This window comes from Lethenteron reissneri, chromosome 1, assembly GCF_015708825.2.
Source record: "Lethenteron reissneri isolate LAM-NWPU_2019-01 chromosome 1, ASM1570882v1, whole genome shotgun sequence".
Classification (NCBI taxonomy): Eukaryota; Metazoa; Chordata; class Hyperoartia; order Petromyzontiformes; family Petromyzontidae; genus Lethenteron; species Lethenteron reissneri.
This window is the reverse complement of record NC_083779.1, coordinates 3,413,512-3,440,625: the sequence shown is the minus strand read 5'-3', so window position 1 is coordinate 3,440,625 and position 27,114 is coordinate 3,413,512. Positions and strand designations below refer to the sequence as shown.

At 47.7% G+C, this 27,114-nt stretch overlaps 1 protein-coding gene across 1 annotated transcript in view; it reads left to right on the top strand.

Moving 5' to 3' along the window:
* Positions 1-27,114, top strand: part of LOC133343849 (gamma-aminobutyric acid type B receptor subunit 1-like) — a 352,259-nt gene that overhangs the window by 176,614 nt on the left and 148,531 nt on the right. The window contains exons 3-6 of the mRNA XM_061553804.1: positions 15,092-15,163; positions 17,391-17,597; positions 24,549-24,737; positions 25,918-25,980. Of these exons, the coding sequence (XP_061409788.1) occupies positions 15,100-15,163; positions 17,391-17,597; positions 24,549-24,737; positions 25,918-25,980 (523 nt within the window). The 5' untranslated portion in view covers positions 15,092-15,099. The remainder of the gene's footprint in view (positions 1-15,091; positions 15,164-17,390; positions 17,598-24,548; positions 24,738-25,917; positions 25,981-27,114) is intronic.

Sequence of the window (27,114 nt, the reverse complement as noted above, 5' to 3'; positions counted from 1 at the left end):
TCAATTTAAATAGGTTTTTGTTATTATTATTATTACCATTCGCGCCCTGCTATGCGGGCCGTCTTATTCAAACAATTATAATCTATTGACTCGAAGTGCCGCGCGCTTATAAGCGCTCGCTGCCGCCCTTATCTGCGTCGCCTGCACTGCAATAATTTAAATGCTAATGCGGCTCTTGTCAAATTAATCCAACCCATCAGGGCCCCCACCCGCTTCCCCTTGTTTCCTCCCCACTGATTTGTGCGAGAGTGAGAAGAGCCGACGGCCCCACTCGGGGGGGGGGGGAGGCGGTCACTCTTCTACGATGCCCGCTATTGAGATGGGCGACCCGTTGGCTAGGAGATGTTAATTACCTCGCCTGGTACGCAGGAGGTCGTGGGTTCGATCCCCACCATTGACGCCTGCTGTATATTTGCAGTTTGCGTGTGTCTCTCTCTGTCATCATCATCACGGTGGCTAGGAGTTTTTAGCTACCTCGCCTGGTGTACAGGAGGGCGTGGGTTCGATCCTGACCCTGACGCCTGCTGCTGTATATTTGGAGTTTGCGTGTCTCTCTCATCATCATCACGGTGGCTAGGAAATGTTAACTACCTCGCCTGGTACGCAGGAAATCGTGGGTTCGATCCCGACCCTGACGCCTGCTGCTGTATATTTGGAGTTTGCATGTCTCTCTCTCTCTCTGTCATCATCACGGTGGCTAGGAGATGTTAACTACCTCGCCTGGTACGCAGGAGGTCGTGGGTTCGATCCCCACCCTTGAAAGCCTGCTGTGTATTTGCAGGTTGCGTGTCTCTCTCTCTCATTATCATCATCACGGTGGTTATGAGATGTTAATTACCTCGCCTGGTACGCAGGAGGTCGTGGGTTCGATCCCCACCCTTGAAAGCCTGCTGTGTATTTGCAGGTTGCGTGTCTCTCTCTCTCATCATCATCATCACGGTGGCTAGGAGATTTTAGCTACCTCGCCTGGTGTACAGGATGGCGTGGGTTCGATCTCGATCCTGACGCCTGCTGCTGTATATTTGCAGTTTGCGTGTCTCTCTCTCTCATCATCATCATGATGATTAGGAGATGTTAACTACCTCGCCTGGTACGCAGGAGGTCGTGGGTTCGATCGCGACCCTGACGCCTGCTACATCGACGTGCGTTTTGGAATATTTGGCCGCGATGAATGTCTACGTGACCAAGCCACTTCCTCGAGCTATCATTTGTGTTAGCGTATGTCGCTTGCGAACAAAGGGCTATCCAAACCTTTCATTGCTGCTATTTTTTATTTTACGGGGTAAGGGCCCACTTAGCTATGCGGCTCCGTTTTCACGAGTGGCGTGGCCACAGGTGACGGCTCAACCAAGTGGCTTTTCATCATCATCATCATCACGTGGAAATCTATAGCAGGAGGAACATACTCTAAAACGCGTGGTGATTTTGATTCTAAATGTGGAGGGGAAAACCGGAGGATCCCGAGAAAAATCCACGCGACCACGGGGAGAGAGGCACGCAAACTCCAAATATACAGCAGCAGGCGTCAGGGTCGGGATCGAACCCACGACCTCCTGCGTACCAGGCGAAGTAGTTAACATCTCCTAGCCACCGTGATGATGATAACAGAGAGTGAGACACGCAAACTCCAAATATACAGCAGCAGGCGTCAGGGTCGGGATCAAACCCACGACCTCCTGCGTACCAGGCAAGGTAGTTAACATCTCCTAGCCACCGTGATGATGATGAAGAGAGAGAGACACGCAAACTCCAAATATACAGCAGCAGGCGTCAGGGTCGGGATCGAACCCACAACCTCATGCGTACCAAGCGAGGTAGTTAACATCTCCTAGCCACCGTGATGATGATGATGACAGAGAGTGAGACACGCAAACTCCAAATATACAGCAGCAGGCGTCAGGGTCGGGATCGAACCCACGACCTCCTGCGTACCAGGCGAGGTAGTTAACATCTCCTAGCCACCGTGATGATGATAACAGAGAGTGAGACACGCAAACTCCAAATATACAGCAGCAGGCGTCAGGGTCGGGATCAAACCCACGACCTCCTGCGTACCAGGCAAGGTAGTAAACATCTCCTAGCCACCGTGATGATGATGAAGAGAGAGAGACACGCAAACTCCAAATATACAGCAGCAGGCGTCAGGGTCGGGATCGAACCCACAACCTCATGCGTACCAAGCGAGGTAGTTAACATCTCCTAGCCACCGTGATGATGATGATGATGACAGAGAGTGAGACACGCAAACTCCAAATATACAGCAGCAGGCGTCAGGGTCGGGATCGAACCCACGACCTCCTGCGTACCAGGCGAGGTAGTTCACATATCCTAGCCACCGTGATGATGATAATGAGAGAGAGAGAGACACGAAAACTCCAAATATACAGCAGCAGGCGTCAGGGTCGGGATCGAACCCAAAACCTCCTGCCTACCAGGCGAGGTAGTTCACATCACCTAGCCACCATGATGATGATGACAGAGAGAGAGACACGAAAACTCCAAATATACAGCAGCAGGCGTCAGGGTCGGAATCGAACCCACAACCTCCTGCATACAAGGCGAGGTAGTTCACATCTCCTAGCCACCGTGATGATGATAATGAGAGAGAGAGAGAGACACGCAAACTCCAAATATACAGCAGCAGGCGTCAGGGTCGGGATCGAACCCACAACCTCATGCGTACCAGGCGAGGTAGTTAACATCTCCTAGCCACCGTGATGATGATGAGAGAGAGAGAGACACGCAAACTCCAAATATACAGCAAGCACCAGGGTCGGTATCGAACCCACAACCTCCTGCATACAAGGCGAGGTAGTTAACATCTCCTAGCCACCGTGATGATGATGAGAGAGAGATACACGCAAACTCCAAATGTACAGCAGGCATCAGGGTCGGAATCGAACCCACGACCTCCTGCGTCTCCGGCTCTGTGGTCCGGCAGCTGCCTTCGCCGGGTGTGCCCCCCCACTCCCCGCTCGTTATGGAGGGGTCATTACGTGGCCACTTGGCCCAATTACTTTGCCAATTAACGCGGGGAGAGTGGGAGGGGGGTGGGTGCCGGAGAGGAAGGTTTGGGGGACAACTCTGTGTGTGTGTGTGTGCTTGGGCTCACTGGCCCCGCGTAACCTCCCTTGGTGCGGCTCGCTCTTAAATTTACACTCCCGTTGACCGGGGCCTTGAATTATTAAGTCCCCAATTTGGTGGTAAGTGTGCCCCGAGTATTTACGTTGCTTGTGAATGTTGCTGCGGGGTTTTTTTTGTGTCCTTCCTGGTGCTACTGGCCTCAGGCTCAACCCGGCGTTTATAAATGATATGAGGTGGGATCTGATTTGAGAAGGTTATGAGTTGGAATCTTGATTTGAGGAAGTTATGAAGTGGAATCTTCATTTGAAGATGATATGAGATGGAATCTTGATTTTAAGATATGAGGGGAAATCTTGATTTTAAGATGTGAGGTGAAATCTTGATTTTAAGATATGAGGTGAAATCTTGATTTTAAGATATGAGGTGAAATCTTGATTTTAAGATATGAGGTGAAATCTTGATTTTAAGATATGAGGTGAAATCTTGATTTTAAGATATGAGGTGAAATCTTGATTTTAAGATATGAGGTGAAATCTTGATTTTAAGATGTGAGGTGAAATCTTGATTTTAAGATATGAGGTGAAATCTTGATTTTAAGATATGAGGTGAAATCTTGATTTTAAGATATGAGGTGAAATCTTGATTTTAAGATATGAGGTGAAATCTTGATTTGAGGAGGTTATGAGTTGGAATCTTCATTTGAAGATGATATGATGTGGCTTGACGCGGTGGGGTTTTCGCGCCAGAGATCTCGGGCTCTTTGGCGAACCACCTGACGAACCACCAAACTAAAAACTAATTTCTCATTCGACCAGGTAAGGCCCACTGAGCTATATATATAGAGAGAGAGCTATTTTTTTTTTCGGAAGCGACCTGGATTCCACACATTATTGCTCGACAAAGTGCCGCCTTATCGTCACGCGGAAAATGTTGTGTCAGCTCGCTTTTTTTCGGCGTAAACCAGTTTTTTATGCGCGTGTGATTGCCGCTCGCTTACTCGCTTGCTTACCGAGAACTCAAAAAAATCAATCGGAGCACGTCCGCTCTCGTCCACGTGACCAAACTCGATTCGCCTGGCCGTGTATGGGAGGGGTGGGGGGGGGGTCACCGCGGCTCCCGCGTTGACGTCATTCGCCAACGCGATGGTCCTCACCCCCAAAATCAGCGGGGCACAGCGCCCTTTGCGGCCGCATCGGCCACCGCAGAAGCGAAGGCAAAGGCGGCCCGGGCCTTGAAACCTTGGCCACGGTGGGCTATTTTGCCGTGCACTATACCAATCGAGCATTTTTCCGAGTGGTCAGTTGTCACATCCGGCAAACACCGGACCGTGACGTCGCACGGCACACGCTGACATCGTTTTTTTTCCCGTCACGGGATCCCCAGCGGTGAATACACAACACAACCGCGGCACTTAACCGGGACGGCCTGCCGGATTCGAACCGCCAACGTGCTGCCGCTGGGCGGTGCTCAACGGTCGATGCCGATCGATGGACGGACGCATCGCTCCAGCCGTGGAAAATTCATATTCTTAGGTTTTTTCGGTAAAGTCACGTAGGTAAAAAATTAAAATTAATAAAAGTAAAATAAAAATCACGACGTTTCGGAGGCAACATAAGCTTCCGTCTTCAGGTGGAACCGTCACAGCACGCTTGCTGTATCAAGTAAAGAGAAATTCAAAGAAAACATTTTCTCTTACTTGATACAGCTATCGTGCTGTGACGGTTCCACCTGAAGAAGGAAGCTTGTGTTGCCTTCGAAACGTCGTGATTTTTTTTGTTGTATTTTTTTTATTTTACTTTTATTAATTAAAAAAAATTTTTACCTACGTGACTTTACCGAAAAAAAACAACATAGGCATATGAATCCTTGCAGTTACGAAAGCTTCAAATCTAGAATCAAGTGGTAAATTCACTTCGCTTTCTGACCGAGGCCGAATGAGAAACTTCCCAGGGCGATCGCGGTCCGGAAATTTACAAGATTTTTCAAACGGGGCCGTGCATTAATAATGCAGGGTGCCACCGTGATGAGATGTTAACTACCTCGCCCGATATGCAGGAGGTCGTGGGTTCGATCCCAACTTAGATGCCTGTTTGGAAACAGGTGGAGATTAGTCCACACTTGCTGTACCACCTTCTGCTCGCCAGCCGCCTTTATATTAAGTTCGCTTGCTTGCTTACGACCGTGCAAACCTTTCGGTCGTTTTTTAACCCACTTCCCGTGATCCAATCGAGCTGACATTTTGTACACCGACTCGTTGTGTGAGACAATTAATGTTCGTGTTTTCAAAAATTTTACACTGTTTAGGGAAAACAAATTAAATATTTAATTACCAATTGTTTAATACAGCAGACAATCATCTGACCCATAGGTGGCAGCCATCTCAAGCCAGAGGACGAGAGGACTCTAGCCGCCCCGATGCCACGCATATAAAGGATTTATAGTGAAAAACTTTGTTTTTACTGGTTATACTTATTTAAACATTGTGCAATCCACCAACCATCGCTGCCATCACTGTCACTTGATGTCTGACTTTTGGCTCCATGCGCCGTGGTGCCGAGATGTTAACTACCTCGCCTGGTATGCAGGAAGTCGTGGGTTCGATCCCCACCCTTGAAAGCCTGCTGTGTATTTGCAGGTTGCGTGTCTCTCTCTCTCTCTCATCATCATCATCACTGTGGCTATGAGATGTTAACTACCTCGCCTGATATGCAGGAGGTTCGTGGGTTCGATCCCAACTTAGATGCCTGTTATATATATATATATATTTGAAGTTTGCTTGTTCTATCTGTAGTCGCGTGGATTTTTCTCCGGCTCCTCGGTTGTATCCCTCCACATTTAGAATCACCGTGCGTTCAGAGCATTTGGCTGATATAAATTTCCAAAATTATGATAAGCCACTTTGTCGAGCAATCATTTGTGGCCAGGCCGCTTCTGAAAAAGAGCCACATAACTCGGTGGGCCTTAACTGGTAAAATAAAAAATAGCTTTTTTAGTTTAGTTTAGTCATAATCCGAAGTAATAAAACCACCCCTTGCATCGGATCTACCGCTGCCTCGTGGTTTGTGTGAGCTCTTTGAGCCGAGCAGACTAGCTTGGGTCTGAGGTCAGCCTAGCTTATGCTGGATAAATGATTTAGTATATGGGCCGTGATGGATCGTAATGGCTCAGTAAATGTGCAACAGTGCTGCAGCAGCAGCAGAGTAGCAGTGGGTAGAATTAGCTGCTGCACAACATTGGAAACATTCAACATTTTACGGGCGTAGAAATGAACGCCTTATTAAATTGCGCGGGGAGAAACTCCTCTTGCCCGTGTCCATATGATCTGATATTCCAATAAACTACCATCTCAAGTCAAACCCATGGGATATCCTTGTCGTCCGCCGGATGACTCGTCCTATTATCTAAGAGCCCTTTGCACGGATAGGAAGACTGACCCACAAATGAAAACAATTGCACCCCGGTCATATTCATCCACGCTTCACCCGCGCAGATAAAAGGAATAATTTTCGCTGATGGCTGGAGGCGCCAACAGCGTCTCCCCAAAATCACACAGCCCGACAATCCCTGCGAGCGTGACGGGATTATCCCGCTCACCCCGAATCGGCGTCGTCACCAACATCGCCGGACATGATCTATCCAACGCTGGATGAAAGCCTCCACAAGCCCGCAGCGGTCTCCCGCGGACTCGCCGTGAGGCCCCATTATACGGCCAGCGTCCCTTCCAGTAACGCGTCCTGCGCGCACGTTGAACTTCTTTCGCGCCGTACATAGCCAAACCGTGCGTAATCGGAGGTGTGGGGGGAAAGGAGGGCAAAGCGAACACGGAAAGCAGTTCTTGAAGACGTGAGTTTTCAATCTGCAGTGGACGATTCACAAGTGCCTAGCTCCGGTGGCTTACGAATATCGGGAGGGAAGAACGTTCCAGACGGCCGTAGCGCGACGTTATTCGGTCGACGTCCTTCCGCCCCAAGTCCGCGTACTTTTCGTACCGGTCAAAGCGACGTTTCTCAAACCGTCGAGATCCATCGAAGCGGCTGCGGGTTTGCCAATCATTGCACGGGCGTGCTTAATGTTTTATACACAAACTAGATTTACTACCCGGCTTCTCCCGAGACTTGGATTCTTGTCTTGGATTAATTGACGGGCCTACGCGGAGGGTCGGGGGTGTGACGTCAGCAGGCACACTGTGTGACGCTGCCGCATGCGGGTGACATCACAAATGTGACGTCACCGCTCACTTGCCGTGCAAAATATATCTACTATTGCGCCCCCCCCCCCCCCCCCCCCCAAATAAAAAAGTCTCTTTTTATACTTTTTGCATTGTGTACAGTCTGGAAGCTACCCACATACCAAATTTCAAGTTTGTTGCATGTTGGGAAGTATGCTAAACATTTCGAACAGACACACATATTCACAAATTTCCCTTTTACATATATACAGCATAGATATACAGGGCGCTTCAAAAAAAATGTTTTAACACTTCTGAGAATTTGCAACAACACCGCGAGAAATGTCGCTCCTCCGGGCTCTGGAGACCACCTGGAGTAGAGTCCAGGCACGCGCTGACAATGATGACGAAAAAGTGGAGAGACTTTTAGACTTTTTGAATCTATTAACATACATTTGTTATCATCTTCTTGGTTCTTTCGGTAAAGCCACGTAGAAGGGAAATAATAAAATAATAAAAATAAAACATACTAAAATAATTCTCACGACGTTTCGGCGACAACGCAAGCAGCCGTCTTTATGTTTTATTTTTATTATTTTATTATTTCCCTTCTACGTGACTTTACCGAAAGAACCAAGAAGATGAATCCCTGCAGTCACGAAAGCTTTGAATCGAAATTTGTTATCATATTACAGTGCAGTATTATCCGTTCTTTTTTTACATTTTAAAACGATAGGCCCATATAAGTGTTTACAAAAATTGAAAACGCTACGGCTCTTTGGCCAATCCACTGCTGGATGAGAGGCTTTGCCATGCCCACGTGGTGTCGCTGGGGGTTACTCGACCATACTTCACCACGCCGGACGGCGCGGTGGTTGCGCAAGGCAGGGGAGCACAGAAGTACAGCACAACGATTGAAATTTGCTGCACTGCCCTGTGCTGGCCCAGCAGCAGCAGCAGCAGCCTGTGTCAACTCGTCACACGTGGTGGTAGTCAGTACAAGCGATGGGCCAGGCTTTAAAAATATAAAAAAAATCTGCTTCGCCTACGATTGTGGTTTTGGTATAAAAAAAATGCTGTCAACTGTACGGTTAAATAATTACAGCAGTTGGCTTCCACGTTTTTTTTTATTGTTGCAGCTTCAGAAAAATGATTGCGGTAATTAAAATAAATGTGCTCACGAGGGAATCTGTTTTAGATTTCGCGTGATTGCGCTGTAGGGTAGGGCCGTCGGTATCGACGGCGCTTGACAATTGAGGAGAGTAATCTTCTTGGTTCTCTTGGTAAAGTCACGTAGAAGGGAAATAATAACATAATAAAAATAAAACATAATAAAATACAATTCTCACGACGTTTCGGCTACAACGCAAGCAGCCGTCCTCGGGTGAAGAATGAAACACCACCAAGCTTGGAGCGAATATTTAAGCTGGGTTGGAGGGGGGAAGAAGAGCGCCTTGACAAAAGGACGGCTGCTTGCGTTGTAGCCGAAACGTCGTGAGAATTGTATTTTATTATGTTTTATTATTTTATTACTTCCCTTCTACGTGACTTTACCGAAAGAACCAAGAAGATGAATCCCTGCAGTCACGAAAGCTTCAAATCGAAAGAGAATTATTTAATAATGTTTTTTATTATTTTTTTATTTCCCTTCTACGTGACTTTACCGAAAGAACCAAGAAGATGAATCCCTGCAGTCACGAAAGCTTTAAATCGAAATTTTATAATGTTTTATTTTTATTATTTTATTATTTCCCTTCTACGTGACTTTACCGAAAGAACCAAGAATATGAATCGCTGCAGTCACGAAAGCTTTAAATCGAAATTTTATAATGTTTTATTTTTATTATTTTATTATTTCCCTTCTACGTGACTTTACCGAAAGAACCAAGAAGATGAATCCCTGCAGTCACGAAAGCTTTAAATCGAAATTGAGGAGAGGCCGTGGCTTGCAAGCCTCTGACCGTTGTTGACTGGGGCGGGGGTCTTTGTCGTCTTGGCTGTGACCTATTTCTTTACGAAATTATATTTTTTATTATTATTATCACCATTTCCGCTAAAAAAGAACAGAATTCCCTGGAGCAAGCGGCAAAGCCTCTCCCCCTTCCCCGCCGCCTCCCCCCTTTTTCAATTTATTGCTGCAAAATTCGTTCGTGGAGACCTCCACATTGTTCACACGCGGCTCCATCGCCATCATCACCACCACCATCAAGTCGTGTTAAATCTACTGCTGGATGAAGGCCTCTTTCCCCCCCCCACCAACACCCCCCCCCCCCCCACCAAAGCTGCCACTACCACCACCTCCACCTCTCACGACCCCGTGCTGTAACAACGGTCCACCCGGCATTGCCTGCACACGAATAGATTCACAGCTCCATCTCCTCACCCCCCCTCCCCAGTGGAGGCGCACACCTGTAATCCAGCATTGTGCTGGCAGCAGCGATGGTTAGGGGAATCACCGCACCAGGTGCAAGGCTCACTGAACTGTGTGGCTCTTTCGATTTAAAGCTTTCGTGACTGCAGGGATTCATCTTCTTGGTTCTTTCGATAGTCACGTAGAAGGGCATTAATAAAATAATAAAAATGAAACATAATAAAATAATTCTCACGACGTTTCGGCCACAACGCAAGCAGCCATCCTCAGGTGAAGACCAGGTCTGTCGGAAAGACAGCGTCTGAATGACGCTTATGTTTAATTTTTATTATTTTATTATTTCCCTTCTACGTGAATTTATCGAAAGAACCAAGAAGATGTGTGACTCTTTTTCAGAAGCGACCTCGCCACAAATGATGGTCCAACGAAGTGGCTCATGGCGTGGAAATATCTGGTAGCCAAACACTCCAAACGCGTGGCGATGTTGATTCTTATAAATGTGGCTGGGGGAAAACCCGGAGGACCCGGAGAAAAATCCACGCGACCACAGGGAGAGAGAGAGAGACACGCAAACTTCGAATGTACAGCAGCAGGCGTGAGGGTCAGTATCGAACTCACGACCTCCTGTAGACCAGGCGAGGTTGTTAACATCTCCTAGCCACCGTGATGATGATGAGAGAGAGAGACACGCAAACTTCGAATGTACAGCAGCAGGCGTGAGGGTCAGGATCGAACTCACGACCTCCTGTATACCAGGCGAGGTTGTTAACATCTCTAGCCACCGTGATGATGATGAGAGAGAGACACACAAACTCCAAATACACAGCAGTAGGCGTCAGGGTCAGGATCGAACCAACGACCTCCTGTATACCAGGCGAGGTTGTTAACATCTCCTCGCCACCGTGATGATGATGATGATGAGAGAGAGACACGCAAACTCCGAATATACAGCAGCAGGTGTGAGGGTCAGTATCGAACTCACGACCTCCTGTATACCAGGCGAGGTAGTTAACATCTCCTAGCCACCGTGACACCCACACCTCACCACCTTTCACCTCCCTGTGATTCTTAAACACGTTACTGTTATGATAATTGGTTTTTTACCCTTCTATCTGGCAACAAAACTGATTATCATATTATTTTTTCACTGGCAAATGAGGTTCCAATAGTGTAAATGCTTCCCCGAGCTCTCATACTCTGATGGTGCATTGTCTTTGAGTTGTGCGCCTTTTGGCGTCATCTGGTCCAACCCATGTGAGACTAGGCTCTAAGGAAAGCTGTCTCGGGTGTGGACCAATCAACTCCAAGGACAGTGCATACATTATCAGAGTTATGTTTTTTGTTCGCATTATGACTGCAGGTATTGTGGTCTATGTAAACATGACTCCTTGTAAAAAAGGTGTCAGTTTTGTTGCCAGATAGAAGGGTAAAAAACCAATTATCATATCTTTTTACTGGCAAATGAGGTTCCAATGACGTTACTGTTAGTCTTCATGTTGGGTTTGATAACTACTCGGTCTGTGTTCTCCTGTTGGGTGAAAAGTGGGCTGAGCTTATAATAAACACGGCGCCTCAACAAATATCCCCTCACAGACTGTGTCAAGACTATGCGAGGCTTCCTCTGGCGAAGGAGAAGACGCGAACGCCATTAACGCATTTCAAACAGCTCTTCAATCGCGTTGCCTCGGGATGTTGACTCTTCATCTGTTTGGCTTTCCGCGTTGTCGTCGTTGTTGTTGTTGCGAGGCATAAATGCATCTCTCTCGTGTGTTGTGGCCTTGCGTAGCCAACGTCAAACATACGTTCGCGCGAACGTTGAACAAAAGCGAGATGTGGAGCGGCAATCCGAATTTTCGTTCACCGTTGAATTCCGTTCGGAAATCGTCGCGTCCGTCGCTCTGTCGAAGTCTTCTGCGCTTGTCCCTGAAAGTGTTGCACCCTCGTCCAGACAGCGAGGGGGTCTGAAAAGGGGGCCCCACGAAGTGAGATCCCCGTGTCGTGGAGCACACGGTCACCCATCCACACACCGCAACGAGGCCACGGCTGCCTGCCGACCGGCACACGCGGTGACGGCTGTGTCCAGATGTCTCGTGACTCCCATTTAATTCTCTAAAACTTTTCGATTTAAAGCTTCTTTCGTGACTGCAGGGATTCATCTTCTTGGTTCTTTCGGTAAAGTCACGTAGAAGGGAAATAATAAAATAATAAAAATAAATAAAAATAAAACATTATAAAATAATTATTTTATTATGTTTTATTTTTATTATTATTTTATTATATTTTATTACTTCCCTTCTACGTGACTTTACCGAAAATAATTATTTTATTATGTTTTATTTTTATTATTTTATTACTTCCCTTCTACGTGACTTTACCGAAAGAACCAAAAAGATGAATAAAAACATAATAAAATAATTATTTTATTATGTTTTCTTTTATTATTTTATTACTTCCCTTCTATGTGGCTTTACCGAAAGAACCAAGAAGATGAATAAAAACATAATAAAATAATTATTTTATTATGTTATGTTTTTTATTATTTTATTACTTCCCTTCTACGTGACTTTACCGAAAGAACCAAGAAGATGAATCTCTAAAACTTAATATGGATTTTTTTTTTAGATATATAAAAGGTAGATTTATTTAAAACAGAAATGAGTATGCAAAGGGCGACAAATGTTAGGGCTCAATTAATTTGGGGTCACAAGACATCTGGGCCAGCGTGTGCACACGGTACATTATGTTGTATCTGTGTATGTATGTGCATGTGTCTTTACGTGTGTGTGTGTCTCTACGTGTATGCATCTGTGTGTGTGTGTCTGTATGTATTTCTGTAGCGGGGAGCGGTGGTGTAGCGGTTAGCGCTATGCTGCACTACTAAACCCGGCGACCCGGGTTAGATTCCCGCCCACGGCCAACACTCAGTGACGATAATCTCAACCGGTCTTGGGCCTCCCCTAGGTCGACTCAGGCTCAAATGAGTACCTGGTGCGGTATGTAAACATCGCCAATGGGGAAACAAAGGTGGCCGGGTTCGATTCCCGCTTAGTATGTATCTATGTGTCTTTATCTTAGTACTTTTTGTATGTATCTATGTGTCTTTATCTTTCTGTATAAGTGTATCTCTATATGTGTATGTAACTGTGTGTGTGTCTCTGTATCTCCGTGTGTGTGTGTGTATCTTCGTGTCTACATCTCCGTGTATCTGTGTATGTGTATATGCGTGTGTCTGTATCTTTGTGTGTACGTGTGTGTGTGTGTATGTATCTGTGTGTATGTATCTGTGTGTATGTATCTGTGTGTATGTATGTGTGCGTATCTGTGTGTGTAGGTGTATATGTATCTATGTGTATGTATCTATGTGTGTCTCTACGTGTATGCATCTGTGCATCTGTGTGTACGTGTGTGTATGCATCTCTGTGTATGTACCTGTGTGTGTGTCTACGTGTATGCATCTGTATATCTGTGTGTGTGTTTGTGTATCTCTGTGTGTACGCCTGTGTGTGTCTGTGTCTTCATCTGCGTGTATCTGTGTGTATATCTGTGTGTGTGTTTCTGTGTGTGTATGTGTGTGTGTTGCTGTGTGTGTGTATCTGTTAGTGTATCTGTGTGTGTGTTTCTGTGTGTGTGTATCTGTGTGTGTGTGTGTATCTGTGTGTATTTGCGTGTATATGGCGCCCCCTAGTGTAGAGCGGCGGTGTAGCAGTTAGCGCGCTGCGATATCTGCAACCGGATCCAGGGCCCTCCCCCTAGGTCGACTCGGCCTCAAATGAGTACCTGGTGCGGTGTGTAAAAACATCGCCAATGGGGAGACAAAGGCGGCCGGGCGTGGTGCTGGTCACCCACTCCCGCGTGTGCCGTGCCGGCCTTCATAGGTGCTGATCGCGAACAGCACTTGCCCCGATCCGTTAAGGCTACACGGGGGATCTTTGTCTTTGTTTCGGCACCACCTGCCACACTGACACCTGCCTCCGACTTACGCAGCACGCCGACAAGTGGAAAAACGATGCCTCCTCTCTTGTTGTTGTTGTTCTCAGCAACAAAAATCTTTTAGGGGCCGTCCATAAATGACGTCACGCACCTGGGGCGGGGGTCAGATTTTTGTGACGATGTGTGACGAGGGAGGGGGGGGGGTGAGAAATGTGACGTCACATCAAAATGCGCAACTTTAAATAAATATAGAATTGTTATAACAACACTCCTACAACATCAGAGTGCAGCGGTACATTAAATACGGACTACAATGACAATAGTTTAAAGCGATTTTGAAGCATTTTTTATTTTCAAAATGGAAATATGGTTTTGAGGGGGGGGGGCAGAGCTTTGTGACGTCATATTTGAGGGGGGGGTCTGACCTTTTGTGACGCCGTGTGACGAGGGGGGAGGGGGGGTCAAAAATTGTCTAAAATCGCGTGACGTCATTTATGGACGGCCCCTTACACACGCGTGTGTGTGTGTGATTTCAACGGTAGCGACTCTTGCCAACACTTCTAGATTTGAAGCTTTCGTGACTGCAAGGATTCATATTCTTAGGTTTTTTTCGGTAAAGTCACGTAGGTAAAAAAATAAAATGAATAAAAGTAAAATAAAAATAAAATAAGCATTTTTTTATTTTACTTTTATTAATTTTATTAAAATAAAAATAAAAAATAAATTTATTTTATTTTTATTTTACTTTTATTCATTTTATTTTATTTTACCTACGTGTAAAATAAAAATTAAATACATTTTTTATTTTTTTTTATTTTACTTTTATTAATTATATTTTTTTACCTACGTGACTTTACCGAAAAAACCTAAGAATATCTTGCCAACACCCTGCCCGGGTGTTGTTTGTGGGTTAACCACGGCAGGGGGTGAAGCCACCGTGGATCTCGCGTCGTGCGCAGAAACACGACCCGGCTAATGACAAACCTAAACTCCTTCCGAACTCCCAGAGAAGCTTAATACTCAAACTAAACTCAACATACTCTTTGGTTTTGATTTAAAGCTTTCGTGACTGCAGGGATTCATATTCTTGGTTCTTTCGGTAAAGTCACGTAGAAGGGAAATAATAAAATAATAAAAATATTAAACAATAAAATGCTCACGACGTTTCGACTGCAACACAAGCAAGGTGTGAAATTCACAGCAAGAACATTTTCAAATTTTCAAATTTTCTTGCTGTGGATTTCGCACCTGATTATGATTTGCTTGTGTTGCTGTTTCGGTAAAGTCACGTAGAAGGGAAGTAATAAAATAATAAAAACAAAACATAATAAAATAATTCTCACGACGTTTCGGCCACAACGCAAGCAGCCGTCCTCAGGTGAGGACGGCTGCTTGCGATGAATCCCTGCAGTCACGAAAGCTTTAAATCGACAAATGTGTTGCTGTTGTTGCCCACCGTCGCCTGCCTATTGTGGAGCATGACATGTCATGAAATGCCCTTCTCTTTCCCCATTTTTTTCTTGTTCTCCTCCTCTCAGGAAGCGCAATGGACATCGTTCGAGTGCTCGTCGTCATACTCGTGGGCGCACACTCGTGCTTGGCAAAAAATGGTGAGCGCTGGATCGGTCGACGCAAATGAATGTTCACACCACACGCGCACGCGTTTTGTCTTCCACTCCCCACCCCCCCCACAACTTTATCTTGGTTAACACCTAGTAGGGCTTTAGCGAGCAATATCATCCATAATAGAGGTTTATTTTGGGTTAGATCACGTAAATATATAAATGTGTCGTTAAACCCGCCACCACCCGACACAGCCGACTAGTAAGGGTTGTCACGTAAACAGAACGTGGGCAATTCGTCACTAGTACAGCACTAGTGTGTAGTGTAGTGTATAGTGTAGTGTATAGTGTATAGTAGTATATAGTGTAGTGTATAGTAGTGTATAGTGTAGTGTATAGTGTAGTGCATAGTGTAGTGTATAGTGTAGTGTATAGTGTAGTATATAGTATTGTAGTGTGTAGTGTAGTGTATAGTGTGGTGTATTGTAGTGTATAGTAGTGTATAGTGTAGTGTATAGTAGTGTATAGTGTAGTGTATAGTGTAGTGTATAGTAGTGTATAGTGTAGTGTATAGTGTAGTTTATAGTGTAGTGTATAGTAGTGTATAGTGTAGTATACTAGTACAGCACTAACCGGTGTGTTGTAGAGCCAAGCCACAACATTTACAATCTGAGTACGACGTTTCGCCAGTAATTACAACCGGCTTCATCAGGCGACAGCCAGATTTGTGAAGAAGTCCACCTGTTTGTTGTCCTTCCCCCGCACCTCCCGTTAGCGCGTTTGGCGACGTGCGGTGCGAAAGAAGTTAAACATCAAGTTCATTGATTAGGTATAGCCCTGTGAGCCATTCGGCACTTAAATGGGGGGAAACCGCAACAAACAAAAAACATGAACAAAAAACATCTTAAAGTGAATATGTGACTAAATGCAAACAGAAAATCCAAGAAAAGACAGCAAAATATTGCAGAAAAAAACACCGTACACCAACGCTGTGTGCAAAAATCCCAGTGGGATGCAAGTCAAACAACAACAACAACAACCATAAGACAACTTAGATTAAGGCCATCAGTCTAACTCTGTACTACAACAAACAAACATGGCTAAACCAATACACTTTTCGAAATCACCAAAATAAAGCCATGAAAGCAATGAAAATCAATCATAGGAACTGTGACGGAATTTTCACAATAAATGGCATAAACATGTACTACCAAAACCTTGCAGCCATAGCTGGCTGCATGAGCCACTCCACAACAGCAGCAGGAGCATCAATAGGAGTATTGTAATTTTTCAATGCACCTTTAAGATCAGCACACTAAATCAAAACACAGGTCATACTTTGTAGCGTGTATGTATGTATGCATACACACGCACAATGCACACGTCGTGAGCCCCGCGCCTGACCCTGCTTTGTTTCCCTCGAGCCACATTCGGACGTTCGGTGTGGCCGCCGTTACCGTGGGCCCGGTTTCATCCCGGCTCGGCTTGGCAAACAGCCAGTGGAAACCCTCCCCCACCAAACCCAACACCCGTGCCGTGATGGCCCTGCGCTGGCTCGGTCCGGACGTGCCAGTGGAACCCCCCCCCCCCCAACTCCCGTGCCGTGATGGCCCTACGCTGGCTCGGTCCGGACGTGCCAGTGGAAACCTCCCCCCCCCCCCCAACACCCGTGCCGTGATTGCCCTGCGCTGGCTCGGTCCGGACGTGCCAGTGGAAACCCCCCCCCCCCAACTCCCGTGCCGTGATGGCCCTACGCTGGCTCGGTCCGGACGTGCCAGTGGAAACCTCCCCCCCCCCCAACACCCGTGCCGTGATTGCCCTGCGCTGGCTCGGTCCGGACGTGCCAGTGGAAACCCCCAAACCCAACTCCCGTGCCGTGATGGCCCTGCGCTGGCTCGGTCTGGATGTGCCAGTGGAAAAAGGGCGTGTGGCGTGTGTGTATGTGTGTGTTTGTCCACCCGAGTTCGATTCCCGCTCAAGTTCAAGTTCATTTATTAGGTATAGAGCCCTGTGAGCCATTCGGCTCTTGAATCGGGTGCAACCGCAACAAACAAAAAACATGAACAAAAAACATCTTAAAGTGAATATGTGACCGAGTGCAAACAGAAAATCCAAGAAAAGACGGCAAAATATTGCACAAAAAAACACCGGGGCCCGACACCAGTTTAACAATGATTATAATCCGAACCGTTCAATTGCCTCGCCTAGGTCGACTCAGCCTCAAACGAGTAGCCGGCGCGACGTGCAAAACGACGCCTCTCTTTTGTCTCAGCAGTGGGCTGCAAGAAGCTGCAGCCGCCCGTGGAGGCCGGCATTCGCTACCCCGGCATGACCAATCAGCTGGTGCAACAGCTGACCGTGCTGCCGCACTACTACGAGATCGAGTACGTGTGCCGGGGCGACCGCGAGCTCGTGGGACCCCGCGTGCGACGGTGCGAGCACAACGGCACGTGGTCCAACGAGAACGCGAAGACCAAGTGCTGTAAGTTGTGTGTGCGTGTGTGTCTGTGTGCGTGTGTGTGTGTCAGTGTGTGTGTGTGTCTGTGTGCGTGTGTGTGTCTGTGTGTGTCTGTGTATGTTTTTGTGTGTGTGTGTCTGTCTGTGTGTGTGTCTGTGTGTGTGTCTGTGTGTGTGTGTGTCTGTCTGTGTGTCTGTGTGTGTCTTTGTGTGCGTCTGTGTGTGTGTGTGTGTCTTTGTGTGTGGGAGGAGCGGTGGTGTAGCGGTTAGCGCGCCGCGCTGCGAACCCGGCGATCCCAGTTCGATTTCCGCTCACGGCCACCAACACCCAGTGACAATTATCTAAACCGGTCCTGGGCCTTCTCTAGGTCGACTCAGCATCAAATGAGTACCTGGTGCGGCGTGGTGCTGGCCACCCACCCCCTCGTATGTCGTTGCGGCCTTCATAGATGCTCGATAACAGCACTTGCCCCTCCAGTCTGTGAAGGCTATACGGGGGATCCATAATGCAGGTTTTTTTCGGGTTAGATCGCGTAAATATAAATGTGTCGTTAAACCTGCCACCACCCAACACAGCCCATTAGTAAGATTTGTCACGTTAACGGAATATGCCAATTCGTTACTAGTACAGTGTGTTAGAGATGAAACGCACAACATTTACAATAACCAGATTGTAAATGTTGTGGATTTGCTCTCCAACACACCGGTGTGCTGTACTAGTGACTAATTGGCCACGTTCTGTTTACGTGACAAATCTTACTAATTGGCTGTGTCGGGTGGTGGCGGGTTTAACGACACATTTATATTAACGCGATCTAACCCAAATAAAAATCCTGTATTATGTATGATATTGCTCGCGAAAGCCCTACAACGTGTTAAACTCTACGGGGGATCTTGATTTGAAGCTTTCGTGACTTCAGGAATCCATGCTCTCTCGTTCTTTCGGTCAAGTAAAGGATTTACTTGACCAGTCTGTTGGGGGCCGCCGCACGCTGTGGTTGTGCGGGGGCAGGAGGAATCCGATTAGCTGTAAAGCTCTTTTAAAGGTAGGAACAACAGTTCCACACTGCCCACCAGGGATTATTTGTCTGTCTGTCGTGCATAGCCACGCCCTCGATTTGTATTTCATAGAGCGCTTCGGCCACTGATATCGTTTCGATAGCAGTGGCCCTCTCAGCCTTCACCACCACTACCCGCTACTACGACTACTACTACCCTGTACGTCGTTTCGATATCCGTGGCGCTCTCAGCCTTCACCACCACTACCCGCTATTACTACTACCCTGTACGTCGTTTCGATATCCGTGGCGCTCTCAGCCTTCACCACCACCACCACCACTACCCGCTACTACGACTACTACTTCTACCCTGTACGTCGTTTCGATATCCGTCGTCGCACATTTCAGGAACGCCCCCCCTCCCTTCTCCCGCCGTACACCGGGGTACAACTCTACCACACTACGTTGTTGTCACTGAACCGGAACGTTTTGGCCATCGTGCGCCCTCTAGCAGTGATATTTGGTAACGGTCTCGCGCGCGCCTTGGCCAAGTCGTTAGGTGGAAACAAACTCAACGCTAGATTTGAAGTTTTGGTGACTGCAAGGATCCATATACTCTTTGGTTCTTTCGGTAAAGTCACGTAGGTGAAAATAAAAAATAATAATGTAATAATTTGCTGTGGCTGTCCTACCTGCTTCTGAAACGTCGTGATTTTTTTTATTTTTTTTATTTTTTTCACCTACTTGACTTTAACGAAATAACAAAATAGTATAAACTCAACGGTGTCGCCTTATAAGGGGAAAATAATGTATAATTCGGGGCTTTCAAGGGTCACTGCTCGAAACGTCGCCTATACCTCATCTTATATAGATTAATATATACTGAAGCGCCTTCATCCAAGGCACTTTACTTACAATTATAAAATTGTACGTGAGATGATAGTGGTTACAATTAAGAGCGGGCTGTTAGGAGGGCAGGAGGGAGAGGTTAAGAAGGGGCTAGGGTAGTTATAGTGATAGGGGTAGTGATAGGGTTGGTGATAGGGGTGATGAAAGGGGCTGGGGTAGTGATAGTGGTAATGATAGGAGTCGAGGTAGTGATAGGGGTTGGGGTAGAATAAACTTCAAATCTATAATTAGGGGTTGGGGTAGTGATAGGAGTTGGGGTAGTGATAGGGGTAGTGATAGGGGTAGTGATAGGGGTAGTGATAGGAGTAGGGGTAGTTATAGGGGTGGTTGGGGTGGTGATAGGGGTTGGGTTAGTGATAGTGTTTGGGGTAGTGATAGGGGTTGGGGTAGTGATAGGGGTTGGGTTAGTGATAGGGGTTGGGGTAGTGATAGGGGTTGGGGTAGTGATAGGGGTTGGGGTAGTGATAGGGGTAGTGATAGGGGTTGGGGTAGTGATAGGGGTAGTGATAGGGGTTGGGGTAGTAATAGGGGTAGTGATAGGGGTTGAGGTAGTGATAGGGGTTGGGGTAGTGATAGGGGTTGGGGTAGTGATAGGAGTAGGGGTAGTTATAGGGGTGGTTGGGGTGGTGATAGGGGTTGGGGTAGTGATAGGGGTTGGGGTAGTGATAGTGGTAGGGGCAGTGATAGGGGTTGGGGTAGTGACAGTGGTAGTGATAGGGGTAGTGATAGGGGTTGGGGTAGTGATAGGGGTTGGGGTAGTGATAGGGGTTGGGGCAGTGATAGAGGTTGATGTAGTGATACGGGTAGTGATAGTGGTTGGGGTAGTGATAGGGGTTGGGGTAGTGATAGTGTTTGGGGTAGTGATAGGGGTTGGGTTAGTGATAGTGTTTGGGGTAGTGATAGGGGTTGGGGTAGTGATAGGGGTTGGGGTAGTGATGGGGGTTGGGGTAGTGATAGGGGTTGGGGTAGTGATAGTGTTTGGGGTAGTGATAGGGGTTGGGGTAGTGATAGGGGTTGGGTTAGTGATAGGGGTTGGGGTAGTGATAGGGGTTGGGGTAGTGATAGGGGTTGGGTTAGTGATAGGGGTAGTGATAGTGATAGGGGTTGGGGTAATGATAGGGGTTGGGGTAGTGATAGGGGTTGGGGTAGTGATAGGGGTAGTGATAGTGATAGGGGTTGGGGTAGTGATAGGGGTAGTGATAGGGGTTGGGGTAGTAATAGGGGTAGTGATAGGGGTTGGGGTAGTGATAGGGGTTGGGGTAGTGATAGGGGTAGTGATAGTGATAGGGGTAGTGATAGGGGTAGTGATAGTGATAGGGGTAGTGATAGGGGTTGATGTAGTGATACGGGTGGTGATAGGGGTTGGGGTAATGATAAGGGTGTGGTTTTAGTCGAGGAACGGACGCAGGGTTGGTGAAGACGCTCCCTTTCTGTGCTTCAGTGGGAGTGTCAGGCAGCATCATTGACGAGCGTGCCGAGTTGTTTTGTTGACAGTGCCTCTGCAACGCAGCAGCATCACCAAGTCACGTGTCGACGAGTCGTATTGTTCTCCCAATACGACGCTTGTTCGCCCAAAGAACACATTCCTGCGGAGGGAGCTGGTAGGAACGTTGGGTCGCTCGGTCAATGGCCAGGGTCAACGGCGGCGTGGTGTATTCCGGAAATATGCCTGACTGTGAGGGCGGGCACAAGCCGGCGTGAGTAGGTTAAACGTTTAAGGGCACCACGGGGTGACCAGCCTCTCCCCACCCAGCCCCACCCCTCCCACCCCCACCCAGCCGCACCCTCCCTCCCCACCCAGCCCCTCCCCACCCTCCCCACCCAGCCCCTCCCCACCCTCCCCACCCCACCCAGTCCCTCCCTCCCCACCCAGCCCCTCCCTGCACGACGGACACAATAATCCCCTGTGGGCTGGTGTAACCAGGAGGTTCCTACCAGTAATTTTTCTGATCGTATTAAATCCTCGAAATGAAAGCAGTTACCACTATCAACCAGCAGAGGGAGAAAGAGTACAGCATTTGGACTAGTGCATGTGTGTCTCTCTCTACCATCGGCTTTTTCCCCACCGCATGTATAATCGACATCATGCGGGTTGAGAAAATTCGTCTACTCCCATAAATTCCCACCTGCTTTTTTTTTCCGCATGCAACTGTACGTTTATTGTGTTGATTTGCATATTCGAAACAGCGTCGACTCAAAACGAGGAATGTCCTGCAATATCACCGGTTGTACGGAAAGTACGTCATGCGTATTTTAACACGGCGTAGCGATGAAATGAAGCGTGTTGCCGTCACCTTGATTGGGATTTTTTGTTGTTGTTGTTGTTGTTTTGTTCTTGAACTTCGCGGTTCAGTCAGCTGGTCGCGCTATCATTTGTGACGGCCCGGTCGCTCATGAAAAGAGCCATATGGCAGCTCCAGTGGGCCTTAGCTGGTAAAATAAAAACTAAATAAACTCCGTTTTAGTTTGATATTACCTTGGCAGGCAGGTGAGTGGGGGAGGGATAATACGATTACAATACATACAGTGTACATTTACAAGTATAGGTTTTACTCTTTATATTTATATTCTTAGGTTTTTTCGATAAAGTCACGTAGGTAAAAAAATTTAATTAATAAAATTAAAATTTAAAAAATACTCTTTCTGGCAATAAAACAGTTGTGTTAAGATGTTAAAACACAAAACGGAAACCTTTTTTTGCGAGGAATCATGTCTGCATTAACCACATGTACTTGTGGTGAACATGTAAAAAAATATGTAAATGTATGTTGAACTTCCTTCACACCGTACGTAGCCAACCGCGCTATGATTGGAGGTGCGGGGGTGGGGGGAGGACAACAAACTACACCCTGGGGGGTGTGAGATGCCCTCTCTGGGGGTGAGAGATGCCCTCTCTGGGGGTGTGAGATGCCCTCTCTGGGGGTGTGAGATGCCCTTTCTGGGGGTGAGAGATGCCCTCTCTGGGGGTGTGAGACGCCCTCTCTGGGGGTGTGAGATGCCCTTTCTGGGGGTGAGAGATGCCCTCTCTGGGGGTGTGAGATGCCCTCTCTGGGGGTGAGAGATGCCCTCTCTGGGGGTGTGAGACGCCCTCTCTGGGGGTGTGAGATGCCCTTTCTGGGGGTGAGAGATGCCCTCTCTGGGGGTGAGAGATGCCCTGTCTGGGGGTGTGAGATGCCCTCTCTGGGGGTGAGAGATGCCCTCTCTGGGGGTGTGAAATGCCCTCTCTGGGGGTGTGAGATGCCCTCTCTGGGGGTGAGAGATGCCCTCTCTGGGGGTGAGAGATGCCCTGTCTGGGGGTGTGAGATGCCCTCTCTGGGGGTGTGAGATGCCCTCTCTGGGGGTGAGAGATGCCCTGTCTGGAGGTGTGAGATGCCCTCTCTGGGGGTGTGAGATGCCCTCTCTGGGGGTGAGAGATGCCCTCTCTGGGGGTGTGAGATGCCCTGTCTGGGGGTGTGAGATGCCCTCTCTGGGGGTGAGAGATGCCCTCTCTGGGGGTGTGAAATGCCCTCTCTGGGGGTGTGAGATGCCCTCTCTGGGGGTGAGAGATGCCCTCTCTGGGGGTGTGAGATGCCCTCTCTGGGGGTGTGAGATGCCCTCTCTGGGGTGAGAGATGCCCTCTCTGGGGGTGTGAGATGCCCTGTCTGGGGGTGTGAGATGCCCTCTCTGGGGGTGAGAGATGCCCTCTCTGGGGGTGTGAAATGCCCTCTCTGGGGGTGTGAGATGCCCTCTCTGGGAGTGTGAAATGCCCTCTCTGGGAGTGAGAGATGCCCTCTCTGGGGGTGTGAGATTCCCTTTCTGGGGGTGAGAGATGCCCTCTCTGGGGGTGTGAGATGCCCTGTCTGGGGGTGAGAGATGCTCTGTCTGGGGGTGTGAGATGCCCTCTCTGGGGGTGTGAGATGCCCTGTCTGTGGGTGATAGATGCCCTCTCTGGGGGTGAGAGATGCCCTGTCTGGGGGTGAGAGATGCTCTGTCTGGGGGTGTGAGATGCCCTCTCTGGGGGTGTGAGATGCCCTCCCTGTGGGTGATAGATGCCCTCTCTGGGGGTGAGAGATGCCCTGTCTGGGGGTGAGAGATGCTCTGTCTGGGGGTGTGAGATGTCCTCTCTGGGGGTGTGAGATGCCCTGTCTGGGGGTGTGAGATGCCCTGTCTGGGGGTGCGAGATGCCCTGTCTGGGGGTGTGAGATGTCCTCTCTGGGGTGTGTGAGATGCCCTCTCTGGGGGTGTGAGATGCCCTCTCTGGGGGTGTGAGATGTCCTCTCTGGGGGTGTGAGATGCCCTCTCTGGGGTGTGTGAGATGCCCTGTCTGGGGGTGTGAGATGTCCTCTCTGGGGGTGTGAGATGCCCTGTCTGGGGGTGTGAGATGCCCTCTCTGGGGGTGCGAGATGCCCTGTCTGGGGGTGTGAGATGTCCTCTCTGGGGTGTGTGAGATGCCCTGTCTGGGGATGCGAGATGCTCTGTCTGGAGGTGCGAGACGTGGCCAGAATTATATTTTTAGAAGGTAAATCATCAAAAACACGAAGCACGGACACGTCAGCACAACTTACTTTGTTTCATCAAAGCGATGTATTTATTGACGTCATACATTATTTTAACAATTGAGAACCAATGGGTTGCAAGGCTGCAGTAAGTGCGAAGAACCACCGAACTAAACACATAACAAGCTCTGAAAATGTATTATAATAATACCCTTTCTGGCAATAAACAGGAGCTGTTAAAATGTCAAAACGCCTAATAGATAGCTTTTTACGAGGACTCAAATCTGCATTTACCACACGTACTTGTGGTGAACATTCAAACAAAACATGCTCTTACAATATACGCAGTGTCTTTAAAACCGATTCTGCCAGAGAGGCTAAAACCTATTCTTATTTTTCATCCTTTGATACTGGCCACAAAAAAAAGATCCCCGTGACACAACAACAAATCAGTATCGGGGTTACCCTCGCCTCGTGCTTTGTGAGAAATCCAGCTCCAGTCGGCAACAGCCAGAGAAAGTCATCATGCCTCTCCACCACCATCTCCTCCCCCCCCCCCTCGCCACCCCACTCGGACCTGCTGGTCGGTGTCAGTGGAGCGGTGTTCGGACAGCGGCCTGGTGCTGAAACACGGCCGGGCACAGCTGCACAGCCCCGGGGGAAAGCCCGTGGCGGGAGCGATCGTTGAGTATCGCTGCCTCGACGGATTTCGTCTCCACGGCTCGCCAAGGAACGTCTGCACGCGCCGCGGTCAATGGAACGCCACGACTCCACGTTGCCTGCGTGAGTCCTCTTCCCCCCCTCCCTCCCCCCGCTCCTCCACGTACCCCACTTTGCTTCAGAAGGCACGGTGTAGTGTAGCACGTAGTGTAGCGCATTGCCTGTGTGTATGTGCACAGCACTTCGACGCGACCTTCCGGGAGCGTCTTTGGCGAAGAGGGGCTCAAACTGACTTTAACGCTCAAACTGACTTTAACGCTCAAACTGACTTTAACGCTCAAACTGACTTTAACGCTCAAACTGACTTTAACGCTCAAACTGACTTTAACGCTCAAACTGACTTTAACACTCAAACTGACTTTAACACACTATCTGCACAATGACATCCTGCCATATTTGCAACTATGTTCCCCTATTTGCATTTTTGTAATGTTATATCGTATATTATAGCTATTGTATGTTTTAGATTTTATTTTATTCAATTTTTACATACTTTAGCTGCTTAGTATTAGTTAGACTTGTACCTTTAGTATAGTTAGACTTGTAAACCACTTATTTAAGATTTAAGATTCCTATATGTTGAATGCATGCACCTTCCGGCCAAGGTAAATTCCTCGTCTGTGCGAACTTTCATGGCGAATAAAACCCTTTCTGATTCTGATTCTGAACTTTCTTGTTTTCTCCGATGCACCGTTTGGGACGTGACAGATGGACGGGACACGTGCCAATGTTGTATGTGCAATGTGTGTATAGATAGCATGCTTTTTAACAGGTCCCTGCGGGGTGGGCTGGTAGGAACGAACAAATGAATGGCTATAATAAAATGAAATGGCGGGGGTACGATACGAAGGGAGAGTTTGAGGCCTAGTTCTAGGCTTTAGGCCTAGCTGTAGGCTTTAGGCCGCTGTGAGTTATTTTTTTATTTAAATGTTTTAATTAAAAACTATCTCAGAGAATTATAAGGGAATGTTACACTTGTTTAGCCAGGAAGGCCTCACTTAGTCTAAAGGTTTTTGTAGGGTCCTGCCAAGTGTTTGCAGTAGGGGGCGATGTTGCTACACCTAATCGGACATCGGACGGACGGACGATATAATCTATTGTAGGCTGGTTCACTTCGTTCTTACCAGTAATATATATATACAGGTGTGCACGGGGTTTGCTGTTGTTGTTGTTGTCCATAATGGCATTGCGGTATTGACATTTCACGCGCTATCAAGCTAATAATTTTCACTTTGTTAACCAGGAGATGGAGAGGACTCAAACGAGGCGATGGGTCACAACCGCAGGGATCAGGAGAAAAAGAAAAGTAAGTTCCGGATTTCCGTTGTCGACTCAGACTCGAATGAGTACCTGGTGCGATGCATAAACATCGCTACTAGGGGAGACAAAGGCGGCCGGGCGTGGTGCTGGCCACCCACCCCCTCGTGTGCCGTGCCTGCCTTTATAGGTGCTCGCTAACAGCACTCGCCCCAACAGTCTGTTAAGGCTATACGGCAGACCTTTGTCTTTGTATCCGTTGGCAATTTGGAGAGTGTATTTTGGGTATCTGTTCACTGCTGTATTGTCGAAAATTATTAATATGTATTCATATATAATTCCCAAGTGTCCGTCTATCGGTCAAGTTCTGAATTCTCCCACAAATTCTACGCCGGAGAAATTAAACGTTAATTGATCGAAATAAATTAATCTTACTGTGGAAATCGTGCAAAAAGATCCGTGAATGTAAATCATATAAATACACACGTAACATTGCTTTCTTATTGTAAATGAACCGTGCTGAGAGCGGGTAAAACGTGTTTTATTTATGAGACAATGCTCATATCGACCATCACTCTTGGCACTCGGTTGGTACGGTCCAGATTTGGTTGTGGCAGATTCCAACGCGCGCGCCGCGTTTGTTGCTTGTGGTTGTGACCTGGGTCTGCCCCATAAATGACGTCACGTACCTAGGGGGGGGGGTCAAAAATCGTCCAAAATCGCGTGACGTCATTTATGGACGGCCCCTAAACCCACCTCCACCCGACACAGCCAATCGGCGTCGTGTGTGCCACGTGAACAACAAACACGTGCCGCATCATGTCGCGTTGCTCGGCTCATCTCCCCAACCGCAGGACGTCACTCGAGACGCCAAGACGACTTAGCGTGGCGTGAAGTTTCCGTAGCGTCTGAATGTGACTGCGTCTCTTCGTCACGTGGTACGGGGAGATGGACGTGGAGGTGTTTTGATTAATCGGATGGATATTCTTTTTTGGTGTTTCAGTAAATTCACGTAGATCGGTTCAAATAAAAAAATCTTTTTGCTTTGGAGCCCAAAGAATATCCATCCGAAATTCAACGAAAAAATATTTTTCTTTGAACGTGATTCTAGATTTTAATCTACGTGACTTTACCGAAAGATACAAAGAATATGAATTCCTGCAGTCACGAAAGCATGATGTCA